This window comes from Cetorhinus maximus, chromosome 4 (genome assembly GCF_964194155.1).
Source record: "Cetorhinus maximus chromosome 4, sCetMax3.hap1.1, whole genome shotgun sequence".
In the NCBI taxonomy this organism is placed as follows: domain Eukaryota; kingdom Metazoa; phylum Chordata; class Chondrichthyes; order Lamniformes; family Cetorhinidae; genus Cetorhinus; species Cetorhinus maximus.
The window spans coordinates 160,686,481-160,714,471 of NC_135882.1; the positions used below are offsets into that span (position 1 = coordinate 160,686,481).

The 27,991-nt window shown below is 44.0% G+C and overlaps 1 protein-coding gene across 1 annotated transcript in view; it reads right to left on the reverse strand.

Moving 5' to 3' along the window:
- The window catches only part of LOC144679989 (piezo-type mechanosensitive ion channel component 2-like), a 1,019,816-nt gene that overhangs the window by 188,344 nt on the left and 803,481 nt on the right, over window positions 1-27,991 (reverse strand). Inside the window, exons 24-27 of the mRNA XM_078541050.1 lie at window positions 17,162-17,366; window positions 16,362-16,463; window positions 8,513-8,678; window positions 7,169-7,412 (exon numbers count right to left, since the gene is read on the reverse strand). Coding sequence (XP_078397176.1) covers window positions 7,169-7,412; window positions 8,513-8,678; window positions 16,362-16,463; window positions 17,162-17,366 — 717 coding nt within the window. The remainder of the gene's footprint in view (window positions 1-7,168; window positions 7,413-8,512; window positions 8,679-16,361; window positions 16,464-17,161; window positions 17,367-27,991) is intronic.

The following is a 27,991-nucleotide window of genomic DNA, read 5'->3' on the forward strand; positions in this document are numbered from 1 at the left end:
ACTACCGCACTTTCTTTCCTGTTTTTATTTTAGCTACAGAGTAAGGTTGCATGGCTTGGCCTGTAATAACCATGTGAACATTATTGCGTTTCAACAATAACTTGCACTTATGCATTGCCTATAATGTAGAAAAACATAACAGGGCATTTAACATTGTGTTTGGAAATTGGGGAAGTGATACAAAAATAGAGTTAGAAAAAAATACTCTCAGTTTTCCTGGATGGGTACAGCTGTGCCAACATCTCAAGAGGCTCCACAAGACAAAACATTCCACCTGATTTGCAAATCAACCACCAGCCAAATACTCCACCCTCCTCCACTGGCATACAGTGGCTGATAAACGAACCATTTACCGATGCAGTGCAGCAACTCTCCATGGCTTTCTTTGATAGCACCCTCCAAACTTACAACCTTCATTACGTAGAAGACCAATGATAGCAGGTGCAAGATAACAACACTAGCTTTAAGTTCCCCTCCAAGTCACACATTATCCTAACTTAAACATATATCACTGTTCCTTTATCATCTCAGTGTTAAAAGCTTGAGCTCGTCACCTAACAGCACCGTGGAAGCATGGTCACCACACGGACTGCAGAGGCTCAAGAAGGCCTTCTCATAGGTAACTCAGGATGGGGAATAAATTATGCCAATGAGTTGCAGAAATCCAGCAAATGAGGTTGCTGCCACATATCTGACAGCAGCAGCTTTGATCCTTATGAGTGTATGGAATTATAAGGCAAAGCTGACAATCCTGTCCTCTCAGTGTGGAACCTCATTTGACAAGTGTGCACATCAGGGAATTGGGGATACAAGCCCTTTGCAAGGATAGCTCCCCATTGGAGCATGGAATTCATTCTCTATATAACTTATTGGATTGATGTTAAAGTTTCCACCATAACCTTTTCATTTTTGTCCATTATCTAATATTACAATTAACCAGTAGAATCCAAATAAATGTCAGGAATTGTTGTCCAAAAGCATCAACGGCCTCCAAACTGACTTTGTAAACATTGTTACTCATGCTACTTTACCATATTTGTTTTCATTCATGGGATGTGGGAGTCCCTTAGAAGGCCAGCATTTATTGCCCATCCCTAATTGCCCTTGAGAAGGTGATGGTGATCTGCCTTCTTGAACTGCTGCAATTCAGATGGTGAATATACTCCCACAGTTCCATTAGGAAGGGATTTGTAAGATTTTGACCCAATGACAATGAAGAGATGATAATATATTTCCAAATCAGGAAATGTATGACCTGGAGGGAAACCTGCAACCAATGGTGCTCCCGTGCAGGTTTGGATGGTGCTGCTGAAGAAGCCTTGCTAAGTTGCTCCAGTGCATTTGGTGATGGTACACACTACAGCCATGGTGCATCAGTGATGGAGAGAATGAATGTTTAAGGTGGTGAATGGGGTGCCAATCACATGGGCTTGTTTGTCCTGAATGGTGTTATGGAGCTCCACTCATCCAGCCACATGGAGATTATTCCATCACACTCCTCCTGACTTGTGCCTGCACAAGGAAGGCTTTGGGATTCAGGAGTTGCTCACCTCAGAATACCAGCCACTGATCTGCTGTTGAAGTCACAGTATTTATCTAGCTGGTTTAGTTAAGCTTCTAGTCAATGGTGATCCTAGGATGTTAATGATGGGGTTTTGGTGATAGTAATTCTGCTGAATGTCAAGGGGAGATTAGATTTCTTGTTGTTGGAGATGGTCATTCCTACCTAAACCTGTGCCTGTTCAGTTGTTGAGATAGCCTACAGTATTCATGTAAGATCATAAAATCATAAGAAATAAGAGCAGAAATAGACCATTTGGCCCATTGAGCCTGCTCTGCCACGCAATAAGATCATGGTTGATCTGACTGTGGCCTTAGCTCCACTTTTCTGCCTGCCTCCATAACCCTCAACTCCCTTAGCTGTCAAAAAATCTGCCTAACTCAACCTTGAAAAGATTCATTGACCCAGCTTCCACTGTTGTTTGTGGAAGAGAATTCCAAAGACTGAGAGAAGAAATTTCTCCTCATCTTAAATTCTTCCTTGTCTTAAATGGAAGGTAGCTAATTTTAAACTGTGCCCGCTAGTCCCAGATTCCCTCATGAGAGGAACCATCTCCCAGCATCCACCCTGCCAAGTTTCCTTAACATTTTATGCGTTTTAATAAGATCACTTCTCATTCTTATAAACTCCAATAAGTATAGGCCCAACCTGCTCAACCTTTGCTTATAAGACAACCCCTTGATCCCAGGAATCAGCAGTTCTCTGAATTGTTTCCAATGAAGTATATATCTCCTTAACTAAGTGCGGTCTCACTTACGCCCTGTACAGCTGTGGAAAGAGTTCCCTTTTTTATACTCCATCCCCCTTGCAATAAAGGCCAACATTCCATTTGCCTTCCGAATTACTTGCTGTATCTGCATGCTAATTTTTTGTGATTCATGTAAAAGGGCCCTATGTACTGCAACATTCCGAAAAGGAAGAGTGTGCAGGGTTACGGGGAGAAGGAGGGGAAGTGGCACTAGCTGAATTGCTCCTTCGAAGAGCCAGAACAGACACAATGAGCTGAAAGGCCTCCTTCTGTGCTGTTTCTCTCAATTTAAATAATATTCTGCTTTTCTACTCTTCCAGCCAAAGTGTACAACCTCACATTTTCTGACATTATACGTCAACTGTCAATTTTTTGTCCACTCACTTAAACTACCTATATACCTTTGCAGACTCTTTGTATCCTCCCACTGCATTAAGGGAAAATCATGTTTAACTAACTTGCTGGAGTTTTTTGAGGAAGTAACAGAGAAGGTTAATAAGGGAAACATTGTTGATGTCGTGTATATGGATTTTCAAAAGGAATTTGCTACAGTGCCACACAACAGATTTGTGAGCAAAATTCTAGACATGAAATTAAAGGGAAAGTAGGCATTTGGATAAGAAATTGGATGATTGACAGGAAGCAGAGAGTAGTGATAAATGGTTGTTTTTCAGATTGGGGGAAGCTTTGTCATGGAGTTCCCCAGGGGTCAGCGTTGGGACCCTTGCTCTTGCTTTTATATATATATGAATGACATACACTGTGGTGTTCAGGGCATGATTTCACCATTTGCAGATTGTAAGAAGATTGGAAATGTCAACTGTGATGAGGATTGTCTTGAACTTCAAAAGGACGTAGAAATGTTGGTGGATTGGGCAGACAAGTGGCAGATAAGTTCAATGCAGAGAAGTGTGAGGGATTCATTTTGGCAGGAAGAATATGGTAAGAAAGTACAAAATAAAGGGAGAGACTCTAAAGGAGGTACAGGAACAAAGGGACCTTGGTGTATATGTACATAAGTCATTGAAGATGGCAGGGCATGTTGAGAGAGCAGTGAATAAAGCATGAAGTATCTTAGGCTTCATTAATAGGGGCATTGAGTACAAGAGTAAGGAGGTCATACTGAACTTGTATAAAGCACTAGTTAGGCCTCATCTGGAGTACTGTGTCCAGTTCTGTGCACTATTCTTGAGGAAGGATGTGAAGGCGCTGGAGAGAGTACAGAGGAGATTCACAAGAATGATTCCAGGGATAAAGAACTGTAGTCATGAGGGTACAGTGGAGAGTTTGGGACTGTTTTCCTTGAAGAAAAGACTGAGAGAAGACTTGATAGTGGTATTTAAGATCATGAGGGTTATGGACAAGGTAAATAGTAAGCAACTGTCCCCACTCAAGAGAGCACCAATAACTAGAGGGCACAGATTCAAAAAGAGTAAAAGTGATGTGAGGAAAGTTTTTTTCACCCAGAGGGTGGTTGGAGTCTGGAATGAACTTGCTGAGAGTGTGGTGGAGGCAGGTTCAATTGAGGTATTCAAAAGGGAATTGGAAAGAATGTGCAAGGTTACAAGGATAATGCAGGGGAGTGGAACTTGGTAGGATGCTCTTTCAGAGAGCCAGTGCAGAGTCGATGGGCTGAATGGTCTCCTTCTGCACTGTAAAGGTTCTGTGATTTGTGTCTTCTACTGTGAAGAAAGATACAAAATATTTATTCAAAGTCACTGCCATTTCCTTGCTTTCCATTATTAATTCCCCAGTCTCACTTCTAAGGGCCAGTGCTTACTTTAGCTACTCTTTTCCTTGTTATATACTTGTAAAAGCTTTTAATGTCTGTTTTTATATTTCTTGTTAGTTTTCTGACATAGTCCAATTTCTCCCTCTTTATTATTTTTTACTGTCAGGTCAGATATGTGAGGTCTGCTACTGGTATCATTGTAGCCCAGTTTTCCTGTCACAATGGTCAAGTTGTTGGCGACTAAACTGGCGGCAATGGTGAACCACCACTGAAAATGGCCAAACAATTGGCTCGCCATGTCATCAGCACAAATAAACAAAACGACATAGACAGGAGCCCCTGTCAAAGTATAGATAATGTCGCACTCGGTAAGGGAAGGAATGAGGCCTCCCAGTTCACAAACCAGCCAAATTCTCAGAGATACAAGCGTGGAAATATCAAAACGCATACTCAGGAAATGGAAACAGTACTCTGGCTGAAGAAGATCAAAGGTGGAATACACAGAAAATAGTGGAACCTAGAGAGGCTGAAAGAAGTGAGTGAAGAATTTGTAAATGAAGTAAACAAAGCACTTGCTAAAAAAGATAAGGATACCATCAAAACGAATGAGCAATGGAAACCAATTAAAGAATTTGTCAAGGAAGGAAGGGCAAGTAGCACAGGGCTTTTAAGAGGAAAAAAGTTACAACTACAATGTTGCAAAAGATGGAAGGAGAAAGGTGAAAAATATCAATACTGAAGAGGACAAGCCAAGAAGACAAACTGAAAGGAAATAGACTTGCAAGAGACACTATGGATGGAAGATTTCAAAGAGATAGAGGAAAAGGGAGAGAATAAAATACTGGATGGCCTGAGAACTGAAGGAAGTTACAGGCAAATGAAAAAAGCTGGCACAGGATAGAGAGGTATGGAGAGACTATTATGAACCAAAGTCCTGCCTTCGGGCAGAGCATACTTTGCTAGTTTCTAAAATTTTCACAATCTTCTGGGCTATCACAAACCTTTGCAGCATTGTACATCATTTCTTTCAATTTAATACAATCCTTAACTTTCTCAGTTAGCCACAGATGGTGTACCCTTCTCATAGTATCTTTCTTTCTCAATGGAATATATCTTTGTTGAGAGTTATGAAACATCTCCTTAAATGTGTGCCCCTGCTTCTCTACCATATTATCTTTTAACCTATTTTCCCATTCCACTTTAGCCAACTCTGTTTTCATAACCTTGTAATATGAAATTCTATAATGTTATGATCAAGAGGATCATTTACTATGAGGTCATTGATTAACCCTAACTCATTACACATTACCAAGTCTAAAATAGTCTGTTCCCCGATGGCTCAAAAACATAATGTTCTAAGAAACAGTCCTGAATATTCTAAGAACTCATCCTCCATGCTACCTTTACCAATTTGATTCATCCAATCTATGTGAAGATTAAAAATTGTCCAAGGTTATTGCAGTCCCTTTCTTACAAGCCCACATTATTTCTTGATTTATACTCTGTCCCACGGCGTAGCTACTTGTCACGGAGTCTATAAACTACTCCCACCAGTGACTTTCCTTTGTTATTTCTTATCTCCACCCAAACTAATTTTACATCTTGATCCTCCAAACCAAGATCATTTCTCACTGTTGTACTGAACTCATACATTATTATCAGAGCCACCCACCTCTTTTCCTTTCTTCCTGTCCTTCCTAAGTGTCAAATAACCTTGAATATTCAGGTCCCAGCCATGGTCACTTTGCAACCATGTCTCTGTAACAGCTGTCATATCAAAAATATCATTACAAAAAAAAATGTAATTTATTTCTATTTGCCCCGGGACAAAGGCAGCACTTGCATGGGAATACTACCACCTCCAAGTCCTCTCCAAGCCACACACGATCTTGAATTAGAACTATATCACTGTTCCTACACTGTCACTGAGTCAGAAACCTGGATTTCCCTTCCTAATAGCACAGTGGTAGCTCACCAACACCTTCTCAAGGAATTGGCACTAAATGCTGGCCTAGCCAGTGACACCCACATCTCGTGAATGAATTAAAAAAACGAATTTCTTTCCGTTTGTGCTATAAATTAATCCATCTTGTTATGAATGCTGCGTGCATTCAGAGAACGAGCCTTTAATTCTGTCTTTTTACACCATTCTGGCCTTAACTGCTGGTGTACTCTAATGTACTATCATTACCTGTATTGCTACCCTGCACTATTGCTTTGTCCTTTCTCTTTCTAAATCTCCACTCACATGAATTCTCCTGCCACTATTTAGTTTAAATCCCTCTCCACGGCTCTAATTACATGATTCGCCAGGACACTGGTCCCAGCGTAGTTCAAGTGAAGGCCACCCCAACGGTACAGCTCCATCTTTCTCCAGTACTGGTGCCAATGCCCCATGAATCAAAACCCATTTTTCCCACACTGATCTTTCAGCCATGCATTCAATCCTCTGATTTTATTTACGCTATATCAATTTGCTTCTGGCTCAGGTAGTAATCCAGAGATTATTGCCTTTGTGGTTCTGCTTTTTAATTTAGGCCCTAGCTGCTCATGTTCCCTTAGCACAACCTGTTTCTTTGTCATGCCTATGTTGTTGGTACCGACGTGGAATGCAAGAATTGAATCCTTTCCCTTCCACTTCAAATTCCTCGCCAGCCCTGAAATGTCCTTAATCCTGATACCAGGCAGGCAACACAGCCTTCGGGACTCACACTCAGTTGCAAAGAGCAGTATCTATCCCCCTAACTATACTGTTACCTACTACAACTACAGTCCTTTTTACTCCCCACATTTGAATTGCCCCTGCATCATGGTGCTGTGGTCAGCTTGCTCATCCTCCCTGCAGTCCTTGCTCTCATCCACACAAGCTGCAAGAACATCAAACTTGTTTGACAATTGAAAGGGCTGAGACTCTTCCATTGCTACGTTCTGGATGTCTGTCTCTCTTACAGCCACAACCTCTTGTCCCTGACCATGGACCAAACCTGAAGAACCTAGCTTAACAGGTGTGACTGCCTCAACAATGTAACAATAATGATACAATAGTACACATTTCATCAACAAAATAAAATTATCTTTAACATATCTTAGAGTTTAAAAGTTCTAGCTCTTATAATTCACTACTTACAGATAGAATATTCTTCATTGTGATCACAAAAACATTGTAGGCAATAAGGCAGTCCCAGTATTGCAGGATTATTTTAATAGGTTTTAGTAAAAGTTCGCCACCAAAAAGCAGGAAATAGAAACAGGCAACCAGGTAACCCATGCAGAAGATGCTAATTCGTGTGGTTCCTGTGATAAAGATGATTGTAAGCACGAACCAAAATAAGTAACTGAATCCAATGACTTTTATCATATCCAGATAGGATCTGTGTTTGGAGGAAAGAAAACATTGAAATATCAGTTATGAGATTATAAAGATCAGAACAGAAGAGGCAGGCAATTCAGTTCACTAAGCTAATTTTTTCACAGCAATCTACAGCTCCCCGATCACAACATTTTTGTGAATATTTTCAGAGATTCGCCTCTACTATCTTATCTAGAAGACTATTCAAGGTATTAATCACCTTCTGCATCCTGAAATCAGTCATGAATTTGTCTTTTATCAGTTCATACCTCTTAAATTAAAGCTTCAGGTTAACTTGCATTTCTTACGTACCTTGAAATTAAATATAGAAGGCGGCATAATAATGGTAAGTAAAATTCAATCCAAATAAATTCAATAGCTAGACTGCCAAACCACTGAGAATATAATCCTTAAGAATTTCAAAATATTTTGAAAGAGTTTACATTTCAGGAAATGATTCTAAATAGTAGTGAGAGATGCATATCATATTATGATTTTATTTGTTGATTTATTCAGCTTTTGTATAAATAATAGTCTTACAATAAAAACATTGCTGGCAGCATGCAAATGAGCAAAAGCCCCAAAATGACTCAAGCATAAGTCTGGTAAAAATGGATAGCTGCGCTGCCAATTTTGGTTTGGTCTTGAGTGGAAATCAATGTTTGCTGTCCCACCCCTCTCCATCTGTTGAGCTAAGTAACAGATGTGATAACAAAACTAACCAGTTTGAGGAACATAGGTATACAGTTACAAATCTTATTACTAAGAGTATTGTGGACTATCCACTAATAAGACTGCCGACCATCCAGAACTCCCCTTGAGTCTCCCGGAATTAAAAATTAATCTCCAGGATAATTATTGCCAGTAACTCATGAGAAAAGTAATTGGAGCATTAAAATGTATTCTTTTGATTTTCATAATTACATTCGCATGCAAAATACTGTATGGACAGGATTTTACCGTGAATGAACCTATACATTACATTTGCTGGTGATTTTAATTTTTTCAATAATAAATATTTTATAAATAAACAATATTATACTACAACAAACCCAGTGCCATTAAATGAAATACATGGGCTGGCACATACCAGAATCAATATCTGTCTCATTAATGCTTTACCTGCAATGAATGAAGTCTGGTACTGGGTTATGTTGACTGAATGTGGCTGCATCCAAATCTCTACAAATCTCCACATTGTCCCCAGCAACTATCCTCACTGCAGCTCTGTTTTCATCTTCAAACACTTGCCACTGCAGCGATGCACACAGCAACATCATGAAGTCGTCTGAAAAACAATAAGGCTAACTTAGGTTGTTTCTATCTGATTTTTATTACATTTTAAACTATAATCATGTTATGTAAAGAATGAGTTTCTGCATGCATTTTTGTAACACTTAAAGATGCAATATGATACCATTAAGAGAACAGCCTAGTATAGCAATCAATTTTCCTTTTTCTGAAAAGGACTCTGACTGCGCTCCCCCACAGAATGTCTTTATTTAACACGTTCCGCTTTCTAAACACACTCCCCCACCAATAAAAAAAGAATCAGTTTGACTGGGACTAGAATCTCACCATGTCAGAAACTACAGGCAAAAAAAAACATTGATTAGAATGGGCTAGTAGTCTCCTGAGTTTAGACGAATGAGAGGTGATATCATTGAAATGTTTAAAATTCTTAAAGGGCTTAACTGGGTAGATGATAAGAGGTTACTTAGCCTGGCTGGAGATTTGCAAACCAGCCTCAGTGTAAGGCATTGGCTATTTAAGGCTGAGATGAGAAGAATTGCATTACTCAGAGGTGAAAAAAGAGACATGTTGAAACTTTTTGTCTTGCGTTCATCAGGACATTTTGCAAGAATACCAATATAAGGGGAAAACAACAATTTATACTGTGTGAAAAGAAGGTGCTCCAAGTGGACTCTGATTGATAGAGGCAGTACCATGGAGAATGCACCAATTGATGGTGACTGACAGTTAACTGCTGAACATTGTTTGAAATTTAAACCAGGCAGCTTGACCCCAATTGGGAACCTGACCAGGCAACCCTTATGACTTCCCAACTTCACTTATGACTTTTAATAGCCATCAGGAAAGGGTAAATTTTATCTGCTCTTCCTGATGGTATAATTATGCGTAGTTAGATCCTCTAATAAAGGTCACTGGGCATCAGAGTCTGTTACAAGTATCATCAAATAAAAACTTGTTTAGTTATTTGTTCATGGGATGTGGGTATCGCTGGCTAGGCCAGCATTTATTGCCCATCCCTAATTGCCCTTGAGAAGGTGGTGGTGAGATGTCTTCTTGAACCGCTGCAGTCCATGTGGTGTAGGGACACCCACAGTGCTGTTAGGGAGGGAGTTCCAGAGTTTTGACCCAGCGACAGTGAAGGAAGGGTGATATATTTCCAAGTCAGGATGGTGTGTGGCTTGGGGGGGGGGATCTTCTAGGTGGCGGTGTTCCCATGTGTCTGCTGCCCTTGTACTTTTAGATGGTAACAGTCATGAGTTTGGAAGGTGCTGTCTAAGGAGCCTTGGTGAGTTCCTGCAGTGCATCTTGTAGATGGTACACACTGCTGCCACTGTGCCTCAGTGATGGAGGGAGTGAATGTTTGTGGATGGATGCCAATAAAACGGGCTGCTTTGCCTTGGATGGTGTCAAGCTTCTTGAGTGTTGTTGGAGCAGCATTCATCCAGGCAAGTGGAGCATATTACACTCCTGATTTGTGCCCTGTAGATGGTGGACAGGGTTTGGGGTGTTAGGAGGTGAGTTACTTTCTGCAAGATTCTTAGCCTCTGGCCTGCTCTTGTAGCCACGGTATTTATATGGCTAGTCCAGTTCAGTTTCTGGTCAATGGTAATCCCCAGGATGTTGATAGTGGGATATTCAGCAATGGTAATGTCGTTGAATGTCAAGGGGCGATGGTTAGATTCTCTCTTGGAGATGGTTATTGCCTGGCACTTGTCTGCTGCGAATGTTACTTGCAACTTGTCAGCCTAAGCCTGGATATTGTCCAGGTTTTGCTGCATTTGGACATATTGGTGGGTATCAGCCATAAAATTACTTTTGGACATTACAAAATAACTGTTAGTATTTCTATAACATGACCAGCATTTCACAAACAAATTATACATGGAAAGAATGAGGTGTGAAGTTAGTGGTTGAAATGAGGCATAAACACAAATTTTCTCACTGAATTGATAGAGACACTTAAATTATCTTAGTCAACGAAATGTATTTTCATTGGACGGAATTGTCCGGATTTGCACTAAGTGCGGTAGTGGGCGAGAAAAAGGATATTTTACCCATCGACCGCAATGGCGGCTTTTCACAACGTATCGTCCCAGTCCTGCCTTATTAATTATGCATTCCCGGGAAACATGCTGTTTCAATGGCAGGCGGGCTTTCATTCACTCACCACATCATCACCTTGCCGCTTCATCATGCCAGACGCCATATTTGAAGTGCAGCCACACGCACTTCCAGTCCAGGACTGCTGCAAAGAAGACATGGCCATGAAAAGCAAGAAGACTGCAGCCCCCATGGTTTAATGATGCGGCCTCCCAGTGCCTGTCTGATGCAGTGGAGGCCCGGCTTAATGCCCACTACCTCCACTCTGGCCACAGGATGGGCAGCAACATCACTAAACCAGCATGGGTGGCGGTGGCAGCTACAATGTCCTGCAAAAGAAGCGACTATAGGAGGGGACAAGGGTAGCTTTGCCGTTGAGGCAACTTGTTGGGGTTGTACGGGCAGCCCTGCCATTGAGGCAACTTGTGGAGGGGTGGGGTGGGGGGGAGTCACGCATTATGGACACCTTATATAAAGTGACCATTCCTCTGCAACTGAGACAGTTCAGGCACAGCCATTGATATGATTGGAGTCGGGCTTCCAGCTTATCTGCCCACTCATGCAATGTAGAGGCATCAAAGAGCCACCAAGTGCTCCAGAGCTTTTCACACCTTGAGCACAGACTGCAAAGTAATGAGCGTTTTAGTTGAATGCAGAACAGTTGGACGACTGAGCACGTTGTACAATCTCCTTGCTAAAGCTGGCCATGAAGCTGTCGCTAGTGGAGGCACTCACAGCCCCTTGCAATGTCAGCATCCCAGTTTGGACCAGTCTCCTCCATGGTTCTAGCTAACAGTGCAGCCTTGCAGCATGGGTTAGGAGAATGCCTGCATATGAGCTAAGAGCACAGCATGCAGTCCAATGAGCAAAGCTGCCACCAATTGTTCAAGTGGAGTGGGGCAGTGGCGGGTGGGCTTTCAGGCAGCCATGCAGTACAGTAATCTTTGGCCATCCAAGTGGTGGCCAGCGCTCCCCGCAATGCATTATGGGGCCTTCAGACTTAGCCAAGACAAGTTCTTAGTACACCCATGCTAACCCATGTGTCTCTCTCTTTCATCCTGCAGGAGGAGTACATCGGGATCATGGAGCCTGGTGAACTAGCTGTATGTCTCTTGGTGTACAAGAGCAAAGATGACTGGAAAGAGAATGACTGAGGTGCCTGGCTGAGCAGAGGGAGGTGCAGCACCCTCAGGAAGAAGGGGCGGTTGGGGCTCTTACACATGCGGTCGAAGAGCCACAGTGAGACGTTGCTGGTTAATGTTTAGCGACACCCAGGGTCTATAAACACCGCCTTTAATTCTTGCAGATGACCGAGAATCAGTATCGCCAAAGACTGTACATGTCTAGGGAACTGGTCAGTCACATCTGCCACCTGCTGCAGGATCTGGTGCATGAGGACATGGAGGGCATCTACTACCAGTGGCTGTGAAAGTGACAGCAACACTCAATTTCTACACCAGTGGCTCTTTTCAGGGCTCCACAGGTGACCACTTTAGGATATCACAAGCCTCGATCCACCAATGCATCCACGAGGTCACGGACACCATCTTTGCAAGGGCACACAACTTTGTGCATTTTGCCCAGGACTAGGGCAGCCAGGATGCAACAGTGATTGGAATTGTCCAGATCTCGGGTTTCCCACAGGTACAGGGTGCCATTGACTGCGCTCATGTGGCACTCAGGTCTCCATTACAACATGTGGTCAACTACATCAACCGCAAGGAATTCCATTTGCTGAATGTTCAGCTAGTGTGCGACCACTACAAACGCAACTTGCAGGTCTGCGCACAGCTTCTAGGGAGTGTGCATGACTCCCACATTCTCAGTTCCCTGGCGTATTCCAAGGTCTGCAGAAGCTGCAGGGGTGGCTCCTTGGGGACAAGGGCTACCTGCAGAGGCTGTGGCTGATGACACCCATGTGGCAGCCTCAGACTGTACCAGAGCAGAGGCTCATGCAGCAACTTGGTAAAGCAGACCATTGGGATGCTGAAAATAAGTTTCTGGTGCCTGGACCTGTCTGGTGGAGCTTTGAGGAGGAGATGGAGGAGCTGGAGGTCTCCTCGGATGAGGAGGATCCCGACAGGGGATGAGGGTGAGGCGGTCCTCAAAGGCAAAAATGACGGGGATGAGGCCCTCGCACTGACCAGAAGAGGTAGGCGCATGCGGTAGGTCCTCATAGCTGCTAGATTTGTGGAGGATGATGATGACATGCAGTGAGGAGACTCCATAGATCCTCACATTGCATCTCTGAATGTTTGACTCCAGCCTGGCTTATGGCAGTGTGCATACCCTCTGTGATAATGCTCCTGTCATGAAGATGCAGTGGAGGCCCTAATCGTTCGATTGCAGGAGGGTGATGACGACATGCAGTGAGGACCTCGATAGATTTTCACATAGCCTCTGAGAATGTCTGACTCCTATCTGGCCGAGGGCAGCTCGCTTGCTCACTGTCATCAGTCATATCAGTCATATCATTGAGATGCAGCCACGAAACTTTAGAAGCATCTGATCCTTTGCCTGCCTTCAGCACCTGACCCCTTCAGGAGCACAGCGTCACTGATCACAGAAGCTGAAGAGATGGGGGCCAGCACCACCTTAAAGGTGCTGTAAGCATACAGAGAGAATGACAGTGCTCTCTGACACCAGCCCACAACATTTTGGCAGCGATGACAAGCACCGTTGAGGTGCAGGCATCAGTAATGTGTCCAGGGAGTGTGAGGCTGGACCATCACTTTGATCTGAAGATTGCACAAAGCACAGGGAAGAGACCCTGAACTGAGACACCTGCCTTTATTTTGTGCAGAAAGATTTCACATCTGAGTGACACAAACACCGCTCATCAGAACAAGCAGCCATAGGTAGGGAAACACTCCTGTGAATTTATTGACAATAGTGAACAGTATGCACAAGTGATTAATACCTGTGCCCAGGCTGTGCAACTACATCTTCTTAACCTTCCTTACCCTGCCATTACCTCTTGGTGCTCCCTGGACATCCACAGCAGAGGTGGAGGCAGCCTGCTGACTGCTATGCCCTGTCTGTGGTAACCTTGGAGGGCATCTTCTGGAGGGCCAAGACTTGGAGGGCCCCAACCGGCTTCCAGGGTCCTGCTGTGTTGCAATGGCATCCTCCATGGCCTGTGGAGCTGGAGCTGCTAAGGTCATGGGGAGAGAGGATTCGGATGGGTTGGACACTCCCAGAGTCACCTTGATGGATAGCCCCAGGGTGTACACCTCCTCCCTATGCATCCAGGCATCCCCAAGGGCACCTGGCTAACTCCTTGAGGAGAAGGAGTAGATGGAATGAGATCAAGCTGTACGCGTACGTACTTTTGGAGGCCAACTATGGAATCAGCGATGGAATTGAGCCTGTGCAGCAGTGCAGGAGCGACATCCTGGACCAAGGTCTCCAATGCGGCCGTCATCCTACCAGTGCTGACCTCAGTGCATTGGCATGCTGGTGCTATCACCTCAGCCTGAAGGCGGATGGACTCCTTCATCATGCCTTGCAATCTGAGGAGCGCAGCAGACATCCCTTCTTGATGTTCCCGAGCTTGCCTTGGCAGCTCCAGCAACTGTGACATGACCGAGTCCAGAGCCTTGTCATCTGACTCGGACGCAGCAAATCTTTGGCCTCCAGCAGTCCTCTGAGTGCCGGGCACCTAGTAAGTCCCTGCTGATACCTGCTGTGGGTCAGACAGTGCGATGTACTCACCAGATTGTGATCCTGAGGGTATTCTAAAGCCAGATCCCACTGAGATGTGTGTCTTTGTGCTGGTGGAGGGTGAGGATGAATGCTGTGACGGGACTTCAACGAGGGTGCCTTCAGATTCCTCTTCAGAGGTTTCTTCGGGGCTTGAATGGAGCCCTGAGTCATGGATTCCGTTGGCTGTTTCCCAGATGTGCCTGCGGAAGCAAGGAGAGATAATTAGTGCATGGCAGCGGCCTGTGAAACAGGACACATTACTCACAGAATGTTTATCTGATGGGTGTTGCATTGCTGGACCCTCACTTAATGGAGCACCTCTGACCTTACCATCAGCACAGGACTGGTCCAGATCATCACCGGCCAGCTGGATGGCTCTCTTTTCAAAGTCTGTGAGGACCTTGAGTTCAGGCATTCCTCCACTGGTCTGTGACCTCTCCCTCTTGTTGTGTGCCAGCTTGTCCTGCATGTATAAAGATGGAGAGTGTGTAAGCAGGACACCTGCCAGGCCAGATGATAAGTATGCCTGGCATGTGTGGGTGGTGAGTTGTCCCATGGATGGAATGAGGACAATGAAGATGTGTATGAGAGAGTGAATAGTGATGTCCCTTGAACTGGCAGTTAGTGAGATCCCTGTGAAGGTGTGATGAGTTTGAGAGTGTGTGAGTTGAGAGTGAGAATAGTAACTTACCCTGGCGGAAAGGAGGAGATCATTCATTCTCTTGCGGCACTGGGTGGTTGTCCTCTTATGAAGGGCGTTGGCACTGACCACAGCTGTCACTGCCTCCCAAGCCTGGTTGGTCATGCCACTGCCCATCCTGCGGCCAGAGTGGGGGCAGAGGGCATCGTGATGGGTCTCCACGGCATCCAAAAGTTATTCCTGTGATGTGTCGTTGAATCTGGGGGCTGCAGTTTTTATTGCCTTTCGTGGACATCTTCCATGCAGCACTGAGATGTGTGCGCATGGTTGCACTTTAAATATGGCGCCCGGTATGATGAAGTGGCAAGGCAATGGCGTGGCAGGTGAATGAGAGCCCGTCAGCCATAGAAACAGCGTGTTTCCCGGGAATGCATAAGTAATGAGGCAGGCTTTGGAAAACCCGTAAAACGTCATTTTACCTGCCCGCTACTGCACTTAGTGCAAACCTGGGACCATTCCGCCGAAAGTTTCTAAATTATAGGGAAGAGAAATTTCTTAAAAGAGCTAATGTTAAACTGTTAAGGAAATTGTTGCTAGATATCCCCAATCATTAATATTTCATTTAACATGCAGTTCTCAGTTCTGTTATATGAATCCTACTGAATTATTTCAGTTATTGAAAAAGTAAAAATTTCGATTTCCACAACTAGTGCAGAAATATTTAAATATAAAGTGTGTCTTACAAAGTAATTGCGGCTCATAGAAGTAAAATAAACTTCTACTGAGTGACTGTCAGTTTGCCAATTCAGAATTAATTGGAATTTGGGATAGTTGAGGTGGCTTAGATTTAGCCTCTATGACTAATAAAAGATGGTTGTACTTGACCAGATTTACTCTATTTTATGATACAATACCATCATAACCTATTATGAATATTTTCAGCATTTTGAAAAGAATATTAAAGCTATGATCATTTGGTTCACTACTTTGCCACAAAATAGCAGTGGATCTGTTAAACATAAATTTAACCCAGCATTTGCACAATAAGCATTTAAAAATATTTATTCAAAGAGTTGAATTTTGTATTTTATCATCATGCATGAAAGCAGATTATGCATGAATGCAAAAATGAAGAAGCTATTAAACAAAAGCAATAGGTATATTAGAAAACACCAGCAAGACAGAGCACCAAGTAACACCAACCAGATTTATGTCATATTTCTGAATTTGGTCCCTAATAATAATGATATTCAAAAAATTCCCTGTACTCACAGATAAGGAACATTGGATTTGGATTTGTGATGAAGTCTGGAAAGTACAACCACTTAATGAAGTTTGAGTTGATTTTGGCACTTGCATATCTCCATGGATACTCTGCAAAACAATAAAAGTACTGTGACACATATCGATTAGTATTTATTTGGACAATGAAACAGATCCGTCTACATTTCATTTTTATTAATAATCACTGATTACAATCAGAAAGACAGAGCTGACATAAATGACATCATTGCTACTTCAGCTGTGAATATATTGCCCAACATGTTGCATGGTTCTCCTGTTTCAAATTATTTTAAAGCAAAACTCAACAGCAAGTCTGTTTCATATTTAAAGGGAAACCTGTCTCCCTCCAAACTGACTACGACCTCTTCATAGAGCTGTAACTTTGTAGCTAATAGTAAGTGTTGGAAGAGAAACGATCACGGCAGTTGAATGGTGCACACTAGTAATTGAGCAAACGTCGCGGTGTAAATCCAACTGCATCAGCATAAACAGAATTTGTGCATTTAAATAAATAGTAAAAATATGAGTATAGATGAAGATTATGATGTGTTCTCATTTTCATCAAAGTCAATCATATTAATTTCTATTCAAAAAATATTGACCCCTGACAACTGACTTTTAATTACTGTTTGGTGCCAAAGTGACACAGGGTATATGATATCGAAATTAAATCAAAGAAAGATCAGGCCACTATTCTCAAAATTTTCGGGGTTAGCAATATCTTCAACCGAAAAAATTCAAGTTTACTGATATTAATTATAATAATTTAAAGCATGCAGCACATGTACCTTTACAGGCAGCAGGTGGGATTCCAATACAAAGTAGGTACTGAAAGGTCAAAATGCACGCTAGGAAACAGCAGTACTTCGGCCAAAGTTCTGCAATGGCTTTTCTGCGGCGTCGGTAGAGTAATGCAAATAACCAAAAGGCATGAAGCATGGCATACAGATCCATCCGTTGACCAATTACATTGACAGTCATCAAAAAACATATCTGTGGGAAATGTGAACAAACAGAAAGGGTATTAGTCGAGAAAGAGTACCTTTAAACTGAAGTAGTAAGCAGAGAGTCAAGAACAAGAAATTCTGAATTCAGCTGTCGACATTTACATTTTGTTTAAAATAAACCATTTATTAAAAAAACCAGATTTTGTGTACAGATTGGGCAGAGGTTACAATCCAATTTTGGTAAGCTTTTATATGCTGTATGTTTAAAAAATGGGTGAAATGAAGGTGAATTGCTCCCTTAATGAGTGCTGTTATCACCACATTGCGGAGACTGGATTGGCAGAGATAATTATGCATGTTGACAGAAGAGTTCCTATAATAATAAAAACACAATGGGCAGAATCGTGTGGAGGCAGCAGCGGGGGCTCACCTGCTAGCTGGAGAGCTGGCAAGAGACCCACATTGCTCACCAAACCATGATCCAATCAGGCAGTTGAGAGGCCAGTGGCGTGCCTTTGCCCAGGATTAGGACATGAAGGCGGATGTTCCACCTACTGAGATCTGCCAGCCAATCAGAGGCTGGTAGCTCTTTTGCTCAGCAGCACTGCCAGGGAGGCAGTGGTTGCTGAAGGAAAGACACCTACCGGCAGGGCCTGGGCGAGGGGGGTGTACAAGGTACAAAACACCAGGGCCCAAGCCCTCGGGGGCCTGGGACTCAAGCAAATATTTTCTGAACCATATGATTCTGAGTTGTATTTCTGTGACCCCATCTGATTGACCATCTGCCCCTGATCTGTTGCTATGACATGAGGTAGGTCTACCCTGCTGAGATCTGATCGGCAGTCTGACAGCTCACATTGTGTAGTTCAGCATCGGTATGATATCGACAGCTTGTTTCGGTTGCATGGCAAGAGTGCAAAGAACATGAAATAGCTCCAGAGAGTTATGGACATTCACCAAGTTATGATCACAAACAGAAAGATTTATACATCATTCTATGACTAGAAAGGCACCTAAAACCTTGACTTTACTCCTGGTCATTTTTAAGTGAAGTGCAATGCATTTTTTTAATGACACCTTCCTGCAACTGTTCCATTGCCATTTTACTGGATGGTCTTAAGTGCACTGGAGGTTTTCCATACAGATTCATAACTCTTACTGTTAGGAAGATTTCCAGACCAGTTTTCTGCTACACTCACTGGAGATGAGTTTACAGCAGCAGAATCCATTTGATCTGAGATACCTTAGAACCTTGATTAATTTTGTAAAACAAAACACAACACAGAAGCATTACAGTTTAAAAAGGTATGAAGTATGCAGCGATAAAGCAGGGATGCTTTGGTTTGTACAGCTAAACAAAATAAAAGGGGATGCTTTGCAACACAGACCAGGTCTGGTTTATATGTCACCTGCTCATGGGAAACAAGTGATTAACTAAGTAGTATAATGATCAGGTAAGGAGTAGTGAACTGGCTCCCTTCTATTCAATCTCGTCGATTAGTCACAACAAAGGTTTGAGTTTCTTTTTGATGAGGATATGCCCGTTTCTGAATCCAAATATATTTAATTATTTATGCAGTGAGCAATAAGGAACCAGTCAAATTAGGTTTTCTTGAGTGAAAGAAAGTGCAAATTTATTAACAACTAAACCCAAGGAAAAATATTGAAATCGTGACATCAAACTTTCAGCCCTCATTCAGTCATCCAGGCCCACACACAAGCACACACACACACACAGACACATACACATACACACAAAAACAGGTATAAGAGATAAGGGAAGTTAGAGTTCAATGAGAAAGTTAAAAGCATATAAAGCATATAAGTGTCCTTTGATTGCCCTTGAGGTGTAGATTTTTAAATGTTGCGGCATATTCGGATTAGCTGGTGTCGTGGATGTGGTCAGATTTAGAAGTTGTTGCAGTTATTACAATATCTTGGTTCGCTGGTAAATTTCTAGTTATGTTGGCTTCTGAACAGGGTAATACACTTGTTCCAAAAGAAAGAGAGGGAGAGAGAGAGAGAGCTTTCAGCATGTCTCTTCTGCTGAAGCCTTTCTTGCAATCTCTCTGCAGCGGCTGCAGCCTGGTCTGTTATACTTCACCCATTGTGTATTTCCATGGGGTTTTGGGTGAGTTTGTCCTTGGCAGCCATTGTTTCAATATCCTGCACTTTAAATTTAATGTCTCTTCCTTAGACAGTAACGAGCTTCAATGGGTCTTTGAAGTATAGGAAATGTCTCCCTTTTCGCAACCCCAGGAGGGCGAAATGTTTGTTTATCACCTTCATCTTGGAAGGTGGCCTTGCATTTTTAAGTAGTTTGTTCTGTCTCATTTCAAGTTGCAAAATTTCTAGTCAGTTGAAAGTTGAAAACTCATATTTTCAGAATTAAAGAGGCGTAGCCACGTGACCCTCCCTGAATCACAAGGAATAAAATGAGATTCACACTCATTTCATTACAAGGTATTAAAAACATTTTTAAAAACATATTCACTCCCATTCACTCTCTTACTCAAATTGCAACCGTTTTGCTCTACTGCGGTCTGGATATCCATGTGATTTTAAAAGGGGGAAAAAATCTTACCTTAAGTTTAAATTGGAGTTGGAGTTCGGGAACTCCAGTTCCCAGCTGGCCTCAGAACTTCTGCGCATGTGCTGGCCGGGAACTGGCCATACATGTGCAGTTCCAGTCTATTTCCAGTTTCATGTCTCCTGTGCATGTGATGGCCAAGAGATGGCCAAACATATGCAGTTCAACCATTTTTATGTTCTTCAGCCAGGAACTGGCCCTGCATACATGTGCAAAAGAAAAAGAAGAAAAGTGAAGCAATGCAAAACTGCAGGTCAGGTGACCTGAAAAGGAGCGCCACTGCAGAGGTGTATCAGGGAGCAGAACACAGGGAGACAGGGAGAAGGTCCCAAACCAAGAAGAAGGTCCCAAACAAGGGCATGGGCAAAAAGAGGTCCCAAAAGACAGTCCCCGGTAAGGGACAAGGGCAGAGATCAGAAACAAATCCTGTTAAGTAAAGTTGAGAGAAAGGAACAAAGGAAGAGCTGTGGGGCGTAGACTTGAAGCAAAGTGGCCTCGAGAGAAACCCTGAAGATCTGAGAGCACAGCCAAAGGTTGTTGACTCCATGCTGCAGGCCAGAAGGACAAAGGTACCCTTTGAAGTAGTAGTGTTCTGCTTGGCACGGCCAAAGATCTGAAAATGTGCTTGGAGGTGAAGCTTGAGTGTACGTGGTGATCCAGAGGAAAGGAATCTCAGAAGGCGAGATTGAAACCCTGGAGGTGGATTCTTGTTGAAGCTGTCCGACTGGGAGCAACTTTTGGGAGAGAATTCTAAGGCGAGTTCTTCAAACGTGGAGATTGGAAACCCTTGTGAGAAAGACAGAGTTTCAGTGAGACCAGTTGGCTCACGGTGTAACAAGCATCTGGGTGGGTTGCTGAGAAATCCATAGAATCTGCTTTGGTCGCATCTGTCATTTACTTTGGAGTGTGGAGTGCCTGTCCAGAGTTCGCCAGTTGGTTCAAATGTACTGTATACGTACCCTGAATATTAGTGTATAAGATAGATATGCAGCAAGCTTTTCCACACCCGCCCTCTGCTGCAATCTTCCAGTCCCATCGCAAGTTAATGGACTTCTGGCTGGGGAGCTGCCTCACCCACAGCGGGTCCCACCCACGACAGGACCAGAAAATCCTGGCCATGTTAAATTGTTTTATCTTTCCAAATTTGTATGTGTCTGTAAAGATATAGCTGGGGTGAAGGAATAGTGAATATTTGAATCATGTTCTTATGCTTGTATTGAGACCTTTTCAACCTTTTTGTCTGGTGTAATGTAATATAGTTCATTTTTCTTGTTTAATATGTTTTATTCTTTGTGTTAAAAGTTCATCAGCAGACTCCTGTGAATTTGTTCAGTAACTTACCTCCACGGTTCCTAAATGAAAAATAAAAGTTAGGATCTATCAAGCCAGGTTTCGCTCTAGATTTGCCCAGTGTTAACATCAGCTAGGACTGTAACACCCAGATGACCCTAAACTGTAACAAAAACAAAAATATCTGGAAAAACTCAGCAGGTCTGACAGCATCTGGGGAGAGGAACACAGTTAACGTTTTGAGTCCGTACGACTCTTCATCAGAACTAAGGAAATATAGAAATGAGGTGAAGTATAAGCTGGTTGAGGGGGGTGGGACAGGTAGAGGTGGATAGAGGGCTAGTGATAGGTAGAGGCAAAGAAGAGATTGCCAAAGATGTCATAGACAAAAGGACAAAGGGGTGTTGACGGTGGTGATATAATCTAAGAAATGTGCTCAAGGTGACATTAAGGGTAGAAAGCAGGACAAGCAAGTGACAGATAGCCCTAGTGGGGGTGGGGTGGGGGGAAGGGATCGAAATGGGCTAAAAGGTGGAGATAAAATGAAAGATCGAAATAAATTTAAAAATAGGTGGGAAAAGAAAAATATATTAAAAAAATTATTGGAAAAGGGGGGGACCGGAAAGGGGGTGGGGATGGAGGAGAGAGTTCATGATCTGAAGTTGTTGAACTCAATGTTAAGTCCAGAAGGCTGTAAAGTGCCTAGTCGGAAGGTGAGGTGCTGTTCCTCCAGTTTGCATTGAGCTTCACTGGAACAATGCAGCAGGCCAAGGACAGACATGGGGGCATGAGAGAAGGGTGGTGTGTTGAAATGGCATGTGACAGGGAGGTCTAGGTCATGCTTGTGGACAGATCGAAGTTGTTTCGCAAAGCAGTCACCCAGTCTGCGTTTGGACTCTCCAATGTAGAGGAGGCCGCATAGGGAGCAGTGAATGCAATAGACTAAATTGAGGGAGGTGCAAGTGAAGCGCTGGGCCCTTGGACAATGAGGAGGGGGGAAGTAAAGGGGCAGGTGTTGCACCTTCTGCGGTTGCATGGGAAGTTGCCATGGGAGGGGGTTGAAGTATAGGGGGTGATGGAGGAGTGGGCCAGGTGTCCCGGAGGGAACAATCCTAAACTGTGTTGGGCCCTGATAACATCTTCTTACATTGGTTTTTCCGTTTCAGGTGGTTGGTTACAAATAAAACCTGCCTTCATTTGAAAAGATTAGACTGGCATCAGGGTTCTGAAGTTGCTTTATTTTTTTGGTGGTAGGCATGACAGATAATTTTATCAGTAACCCTGTGCCTATTCCTTGCTGTAGCTCTAGATTAAATATCATTTAAGGGGTTTGGTTGGTTTACCTGGCTGCAGTGGTGTAGTGCTGCTGGAGCACACCAGAATGCCGCTCTGGCACCTTCCATTAAAAGCAGACTTGTCCAATTCAATGTGGCCCACCAAACTTGTTGGACATTCAAGTAACATATATTTGATAAATGCTGTAAAGCTGCTCATCCAATCACACGCTGGTTCCTCCCTGCAAATTGCAGAGAGAAACCAACCTGATTGGACGAGCAACAGGGAGTGGAAAGGTAAGATTTGAAAGTAAGTTCCAGGGCCTACAGAGCAGCTGGGGCGGCAGGGCCCAGGGGAGCCCAAGCAGAATGCGAGACAGCTGGAATGGTGGGCTCAGGGGAGCCTGAACAGAGCGCAAGGCAGCTGGAGAGGCGGGGCCCACTGGCGTCTGAGTAAGTGAGTGACTGGAGACTGTGTGACAGAGTGTGTGTGAGGGGGTGGGGGAAGAGGGTGTGTGAGCAGGTGGGGGGAGAGAGTGTGAGGAGGTGGGGGGAGAGAGAGTGTTGGAGGGGTGGTAGGAAAGTGTTGGGGTTGGGAGATAGAGAGTGTGAGGGGCTGGCGGGGAACGAGTGTGTAAGGGGATGGGGGAGAAAGAGTGTGAGGAAGTGGGGGAGAGAGAGTTTTGGTGGGGGTGGCGGTGGTGTGAGAGAGTGTGTGGGAGCAGTGGTGGTGGAAAAGTGATTTACAGTAATCCTCGGCTGCGAAGGCCTGAGGATGTGAAACGCGATATAGTGTTTGTATTCCCTCCTGGCAGCTTTACATTGAATTTGCAGCACAGAAACAGGCCATTTGGCCCACCACATCTATGTTGGTGTTTATGTTCCACACAACCGTCCTTCAACCCTTCTTGATCACACAATCAGGGTAACCTTCTGCTTCTGTCTTGCTCATGCATTTGTCAAGTTTCTTGAATGTATCTATACTAGAATCATAGAATGGTTATAGCACAGAAGGAGACCATTCAGCACATTGTCTTTATGTCAGTTCTCTGCAACACAACTTAGCTAGTCCCACTATTTACCTTTGCCCTGTATCCCAGTAAAATCTTTTCTCTTCAGATAATTATCCAGTTCCCTTTCGCTGGTAGCAGCCAAGCTTCTCTTAGTTACTTGGAGGGCTATTCTGTGCTTCTCACTGGCCTGCCTTCATACTGTTTAGCACAGAAGCTTCTAACATGCAAATTTTTCAGATTGCTAGCCCAGTCTGCTTGGATCAGTTTTAACCCCTCGCTGTCCACATCTTTAAGTTGTGATTTTATTAGCTCCAACCCTAAGCACGTGTACAAATCTGATTTCTAGGAGGCTAATAGGCTGTAATTGGATTTTTGCCAACCTTTAACCTCCTGTAGGAACTCTGGTTTTGTATCCATTACATCACTCTTCGAATTTTAAAAATTGGTTTGTTTCATCTTGCTTATCAGTGGTTAACCCTGCATGAGTTTCACTGCTATTCCCTTTGTGATCTCCACACGTGTTGCCTGCTATGGGGTATTTTCTCCTCTTTTCCTTATTTGTTTTGGGAATGAGCATTCCCCTAACCTGTTCCATGTCCGCACCTAGAAGAGCGGGCGAAATGAGGACCCGGAGGCCATAAGCAGGACCTTGAAGAGCAGGCAAAAAGAGGACCTGCAGGCAGTCAGCAGCACCTAGATAAATTATCCAATCCAGTCCAGTCTGTGGTTCCAGAGCGGAGTGGCTGCATTCTGAGGGAAATTAAAGCGTGACATCGCAGTAAAACAGGTGTGATTGGTTGGTGAATATTTTACTCGTTTATCTTCAAAACACATGTAATTCATTAGTAAGTGTAAGGTTTTATTAGCTGTATTAAGGTTTACTAGCAGTATCAAAGGTTATTGGGAGTAGCAATGTTTATTAATTATAAATTGATTAAGAAAAATAGCAAATGTAACTCTGTTCAAGATAGAAGGGAGACAGAAAATGAGAAACTACAGGCCAGTTAATTTAAAATCTGCCAAAGGGAAAATGCTGGAATCTATTATTAAGGAGGTTATAGTGGGGTACTTAGAAAATCTCAATGCAATCAGGTAGAATCAACATGGTTTCATGAAAGGGAAATCATGATTGACTAATTTTTAGAGTTCTTTGAGAAAGTGGCAAGCAATGTGCATAAAGGGGAACCCGTGGATGTGGCTGACTTAGATTTTCAGGAGGCATTTGAGAAGGTGCCACATCAAAGGTTATTACACAAAATAAAAGCTCATGGTGTAGGTGTTAACATATTAGCATGGATAGAGGATTAGTTAGCTTGAAGGAAACAGAGTAGGCATAAATGGGTCTTTTTCAGTTTGGCAAGAAAGAACAAGTGGAGTGCCACAGGGATCAGTGCTGGCACCTCAACTATTTACAATCTATATTAATGACTTGGACGATGGGACCGAATTTATGGTTGCTAAATTTGCTGATGACGCATTGGTAGGAAAGAAAGTTGTGAAGAAGTCATAAGGAGTCTGCAAAGAGGTATAGATAGGTTAAGTGAGTGGGAAAAAAAATTAGCATATGGAGTATAATGTGGGAAAATTGGAACTTTCCACTTTGGAAGGAAGAATTTAAAAAAACATATTATTTAAATGGAGAGAGATTGCAGAACTCTGAGGTTCAGACAGATCTGGGTGTCTTGGTACATGAATCACAAAAAGAAAGTATGCAGGTACAAGTGATAGGGAAGGCAAATGGAATGTTGCTTTTTATTGCAAAGGGAATAGAAGAAGGGATGTTTTGCTACTGTTGTATAGGGTATTGGTGAGACCACATCTACAGCGTTGTGTACAGTTTTGGTGTCCTGATTTAAGAAAGGACATAGCTGCATGAGAACGACTGATTCCTACTTCTGATTGCTAACCAAAAACTAAGACCAGAATGAACTTGCATTTATGTAGCAACTTTAACAGCAAAATGACCTTAGTCACTTAACAGAATTATTTTCAAATGTTAAGACATAAGGAGATAATAGGACAGCTGAACAAAAGCGTGGTAAAAAGATAGATATCAATGAGTGTCTGAAAGAAAGAGGGCGAGATAGAGAGGCACAGAGATTTAGGTAGGGAACTCCTAAGCTTCGGGCATAGACAGTTGCATGGTAGCACCACCAATGGTAGAACACAGAAATGAAAGATGCAAAGGAGGACTGAATTGCAGGAAGACAGAAGCCAGGATTTTCTGCGCCGGACCTAAGTCTGGTGGCAGGAGCAGGAACCTGGAGGGACTCCCACCAGAGAGCAGGGTGGCTGAGCATGCCAAATCTTGTGCTGCTCACCTCATTAATTATGCAGCCGGTGGTTTGATGCTGAATCGCGTGGTGGGGCGGGCAGGAAGTCACGTGCCCTACCGACACGGCCAGACGCTATATTTAAACACACCCGGACATTTATTCATGCATTGCACCTGGACTCTGCAATACTGACATGTCCTCCAGTAAGCAGCAGGCACCGGCACCAAGGTTAAGCAACACCTTAGAGGAGACCCTCCTCCAGGCCATGGAGGATAAGACTGATGTCCTCTTTCCTAGGGAGACCCATCTGACTCACCACACCTGCCTGGGAGGAGAGTACCAGGGTGGTCAATGCCACAGCTGTGCAGAGGAGGACAGCCCTGCAGTGCAGGAAACAAATGAATGATCTAATCCGCACCGCCAGGGTAAGTGAACCTCTGCTCTCCACACTCATTTCACCAGTCTATGAATGACTCATAGGGCGTGGACATCGATGGCAAGGCCACCATCTGTGCTGTCCATCCCTAAATGTCCTTCACAAGATGCTGGGGTGCTGCCTCATTTCCCCACTGCAATTCATTTGGTCCACTGGTAGAGAGGCAACTGCGGGTAGCTGACACAGCCACACTGAAAGCACAGCCATTGTGGGGGTGGGAGGGGGTTGTAGTAGAAGGCAACCGGCAGGTGCTGCTGACGGCCATGCCACCGTTGCTCTTGTCTTGCTTGCTGCTAGAGCCTACAGATCTGGAGGGGGTCCACCGAACTAGCCTTGGGGGGCAGCAGCAGTGCATCTTTCATATGGCACACACACAGCTGCCAATCGGTCAGTGGTGGAGGGACTCAATGTTGAATGGGGTGTCAGTCAAATGGCCTGCATAATCTTGCATGGTGTCCAGCTTCCTCAGTGCTGTTGGAGCTACGCTTATCCATGCAGATGAACAGTATGCCCTCAAACCCATTGTACTTGGTGTACAGGCTTTGGAGAGTCACAAGGTATAAACCACAGGGCGGAATCTTCCGTGCCCGCTGGCATTGGGCATGTTCGGTGGTGTGAGCGGAAAATATGGCGAGAAGGCCAAAAATTGGTTTCACGATGTCATGAAACCAGTTTGCAATCATCCACTCTGCCTGCCGATGGTGGGCAGCATTTCCCACCATTGGACATCGGGAACGTCATTGTAATGCATCTGCATATCATTATAAACCCAGCCCGCCAGAATTGTCCCACCCCACTGGATCATCCACCCACATCTGCGTGTTTGCACACCGACATGTTTTACAACAGCATATAAAATGTGTGCACTTGGTGGGCTGCACTTTGAGGGGAACTCGGAGGTGAGTACCCAGTAACATTGTAGAGCATTTGCCCAGGTCACCTGTTGGACGTCAAGGTTGAGGTGCGTTGGTGGTGGGGGGGTGGGGGGGGGGGGGGGGGGGGGGGGGGGGTGAGGCAAGGGCTGCACTGCAGTTGAGGCATGTTGGAGGGGGGCAAGGGCTGCCCTAGGTCGAGATGCATTGAGGAGGGGAAGGGCTGACCTGCAGTTGAAGGTAGAGCACAAGCATGTGCGGGATTGTGAGGAATGGGCAAGGGAAGTGGCCACGCATTAGGGAAACCTCGTATAAAGTGACCATTCCTCTGCAGCTCAGACAGTTCAGGCACAGCCACATTGATATGACTGGAGAGGGGCCTCTAGTTTCTCTGCCCACAAGCAATACAGAGGCATCAAAGTGCCACCAAGTGCTCCAGAGTTTTTCAGCTCTCGGTAACAGACTGCAAAGTAATGAGCATTTTAGTGGACTGCAGAACAACTGGGTGACTGGGAACATTGTACAATCTCCTTGCTAAATTTGGCTGTGGAGCAGTCAATGATGGAGGCGCTCACAGCCCCTTGCAATGTCATCATCCCAGTTTGGACCAGCTTCCCCCATGGTTCAAGCTAATAGTACAGCCTTGCAGCGCGGGTTAGGAGAATGCTTGCACCTGAACTGAGAGCACAGCATGCAGTCCAATGGGAAAAGCTGCCGCCAATCTGTCAGGTGGAGTGGGGCGGAGGGGTGGACTTTCGGGCAGCCATGCAGCGCATGAATCTCTGGCCATCCAAGTGGTGGCCAGCACTGTCCGGGCTGCATTAAGTGGCCTTCAGATTTAACCCAGACAGGTTCTTAGTACACCCATGCTAACCCATAGAGTCACAGAATCACAGAGTGCAGAAGAGGCCCTTTGGTCC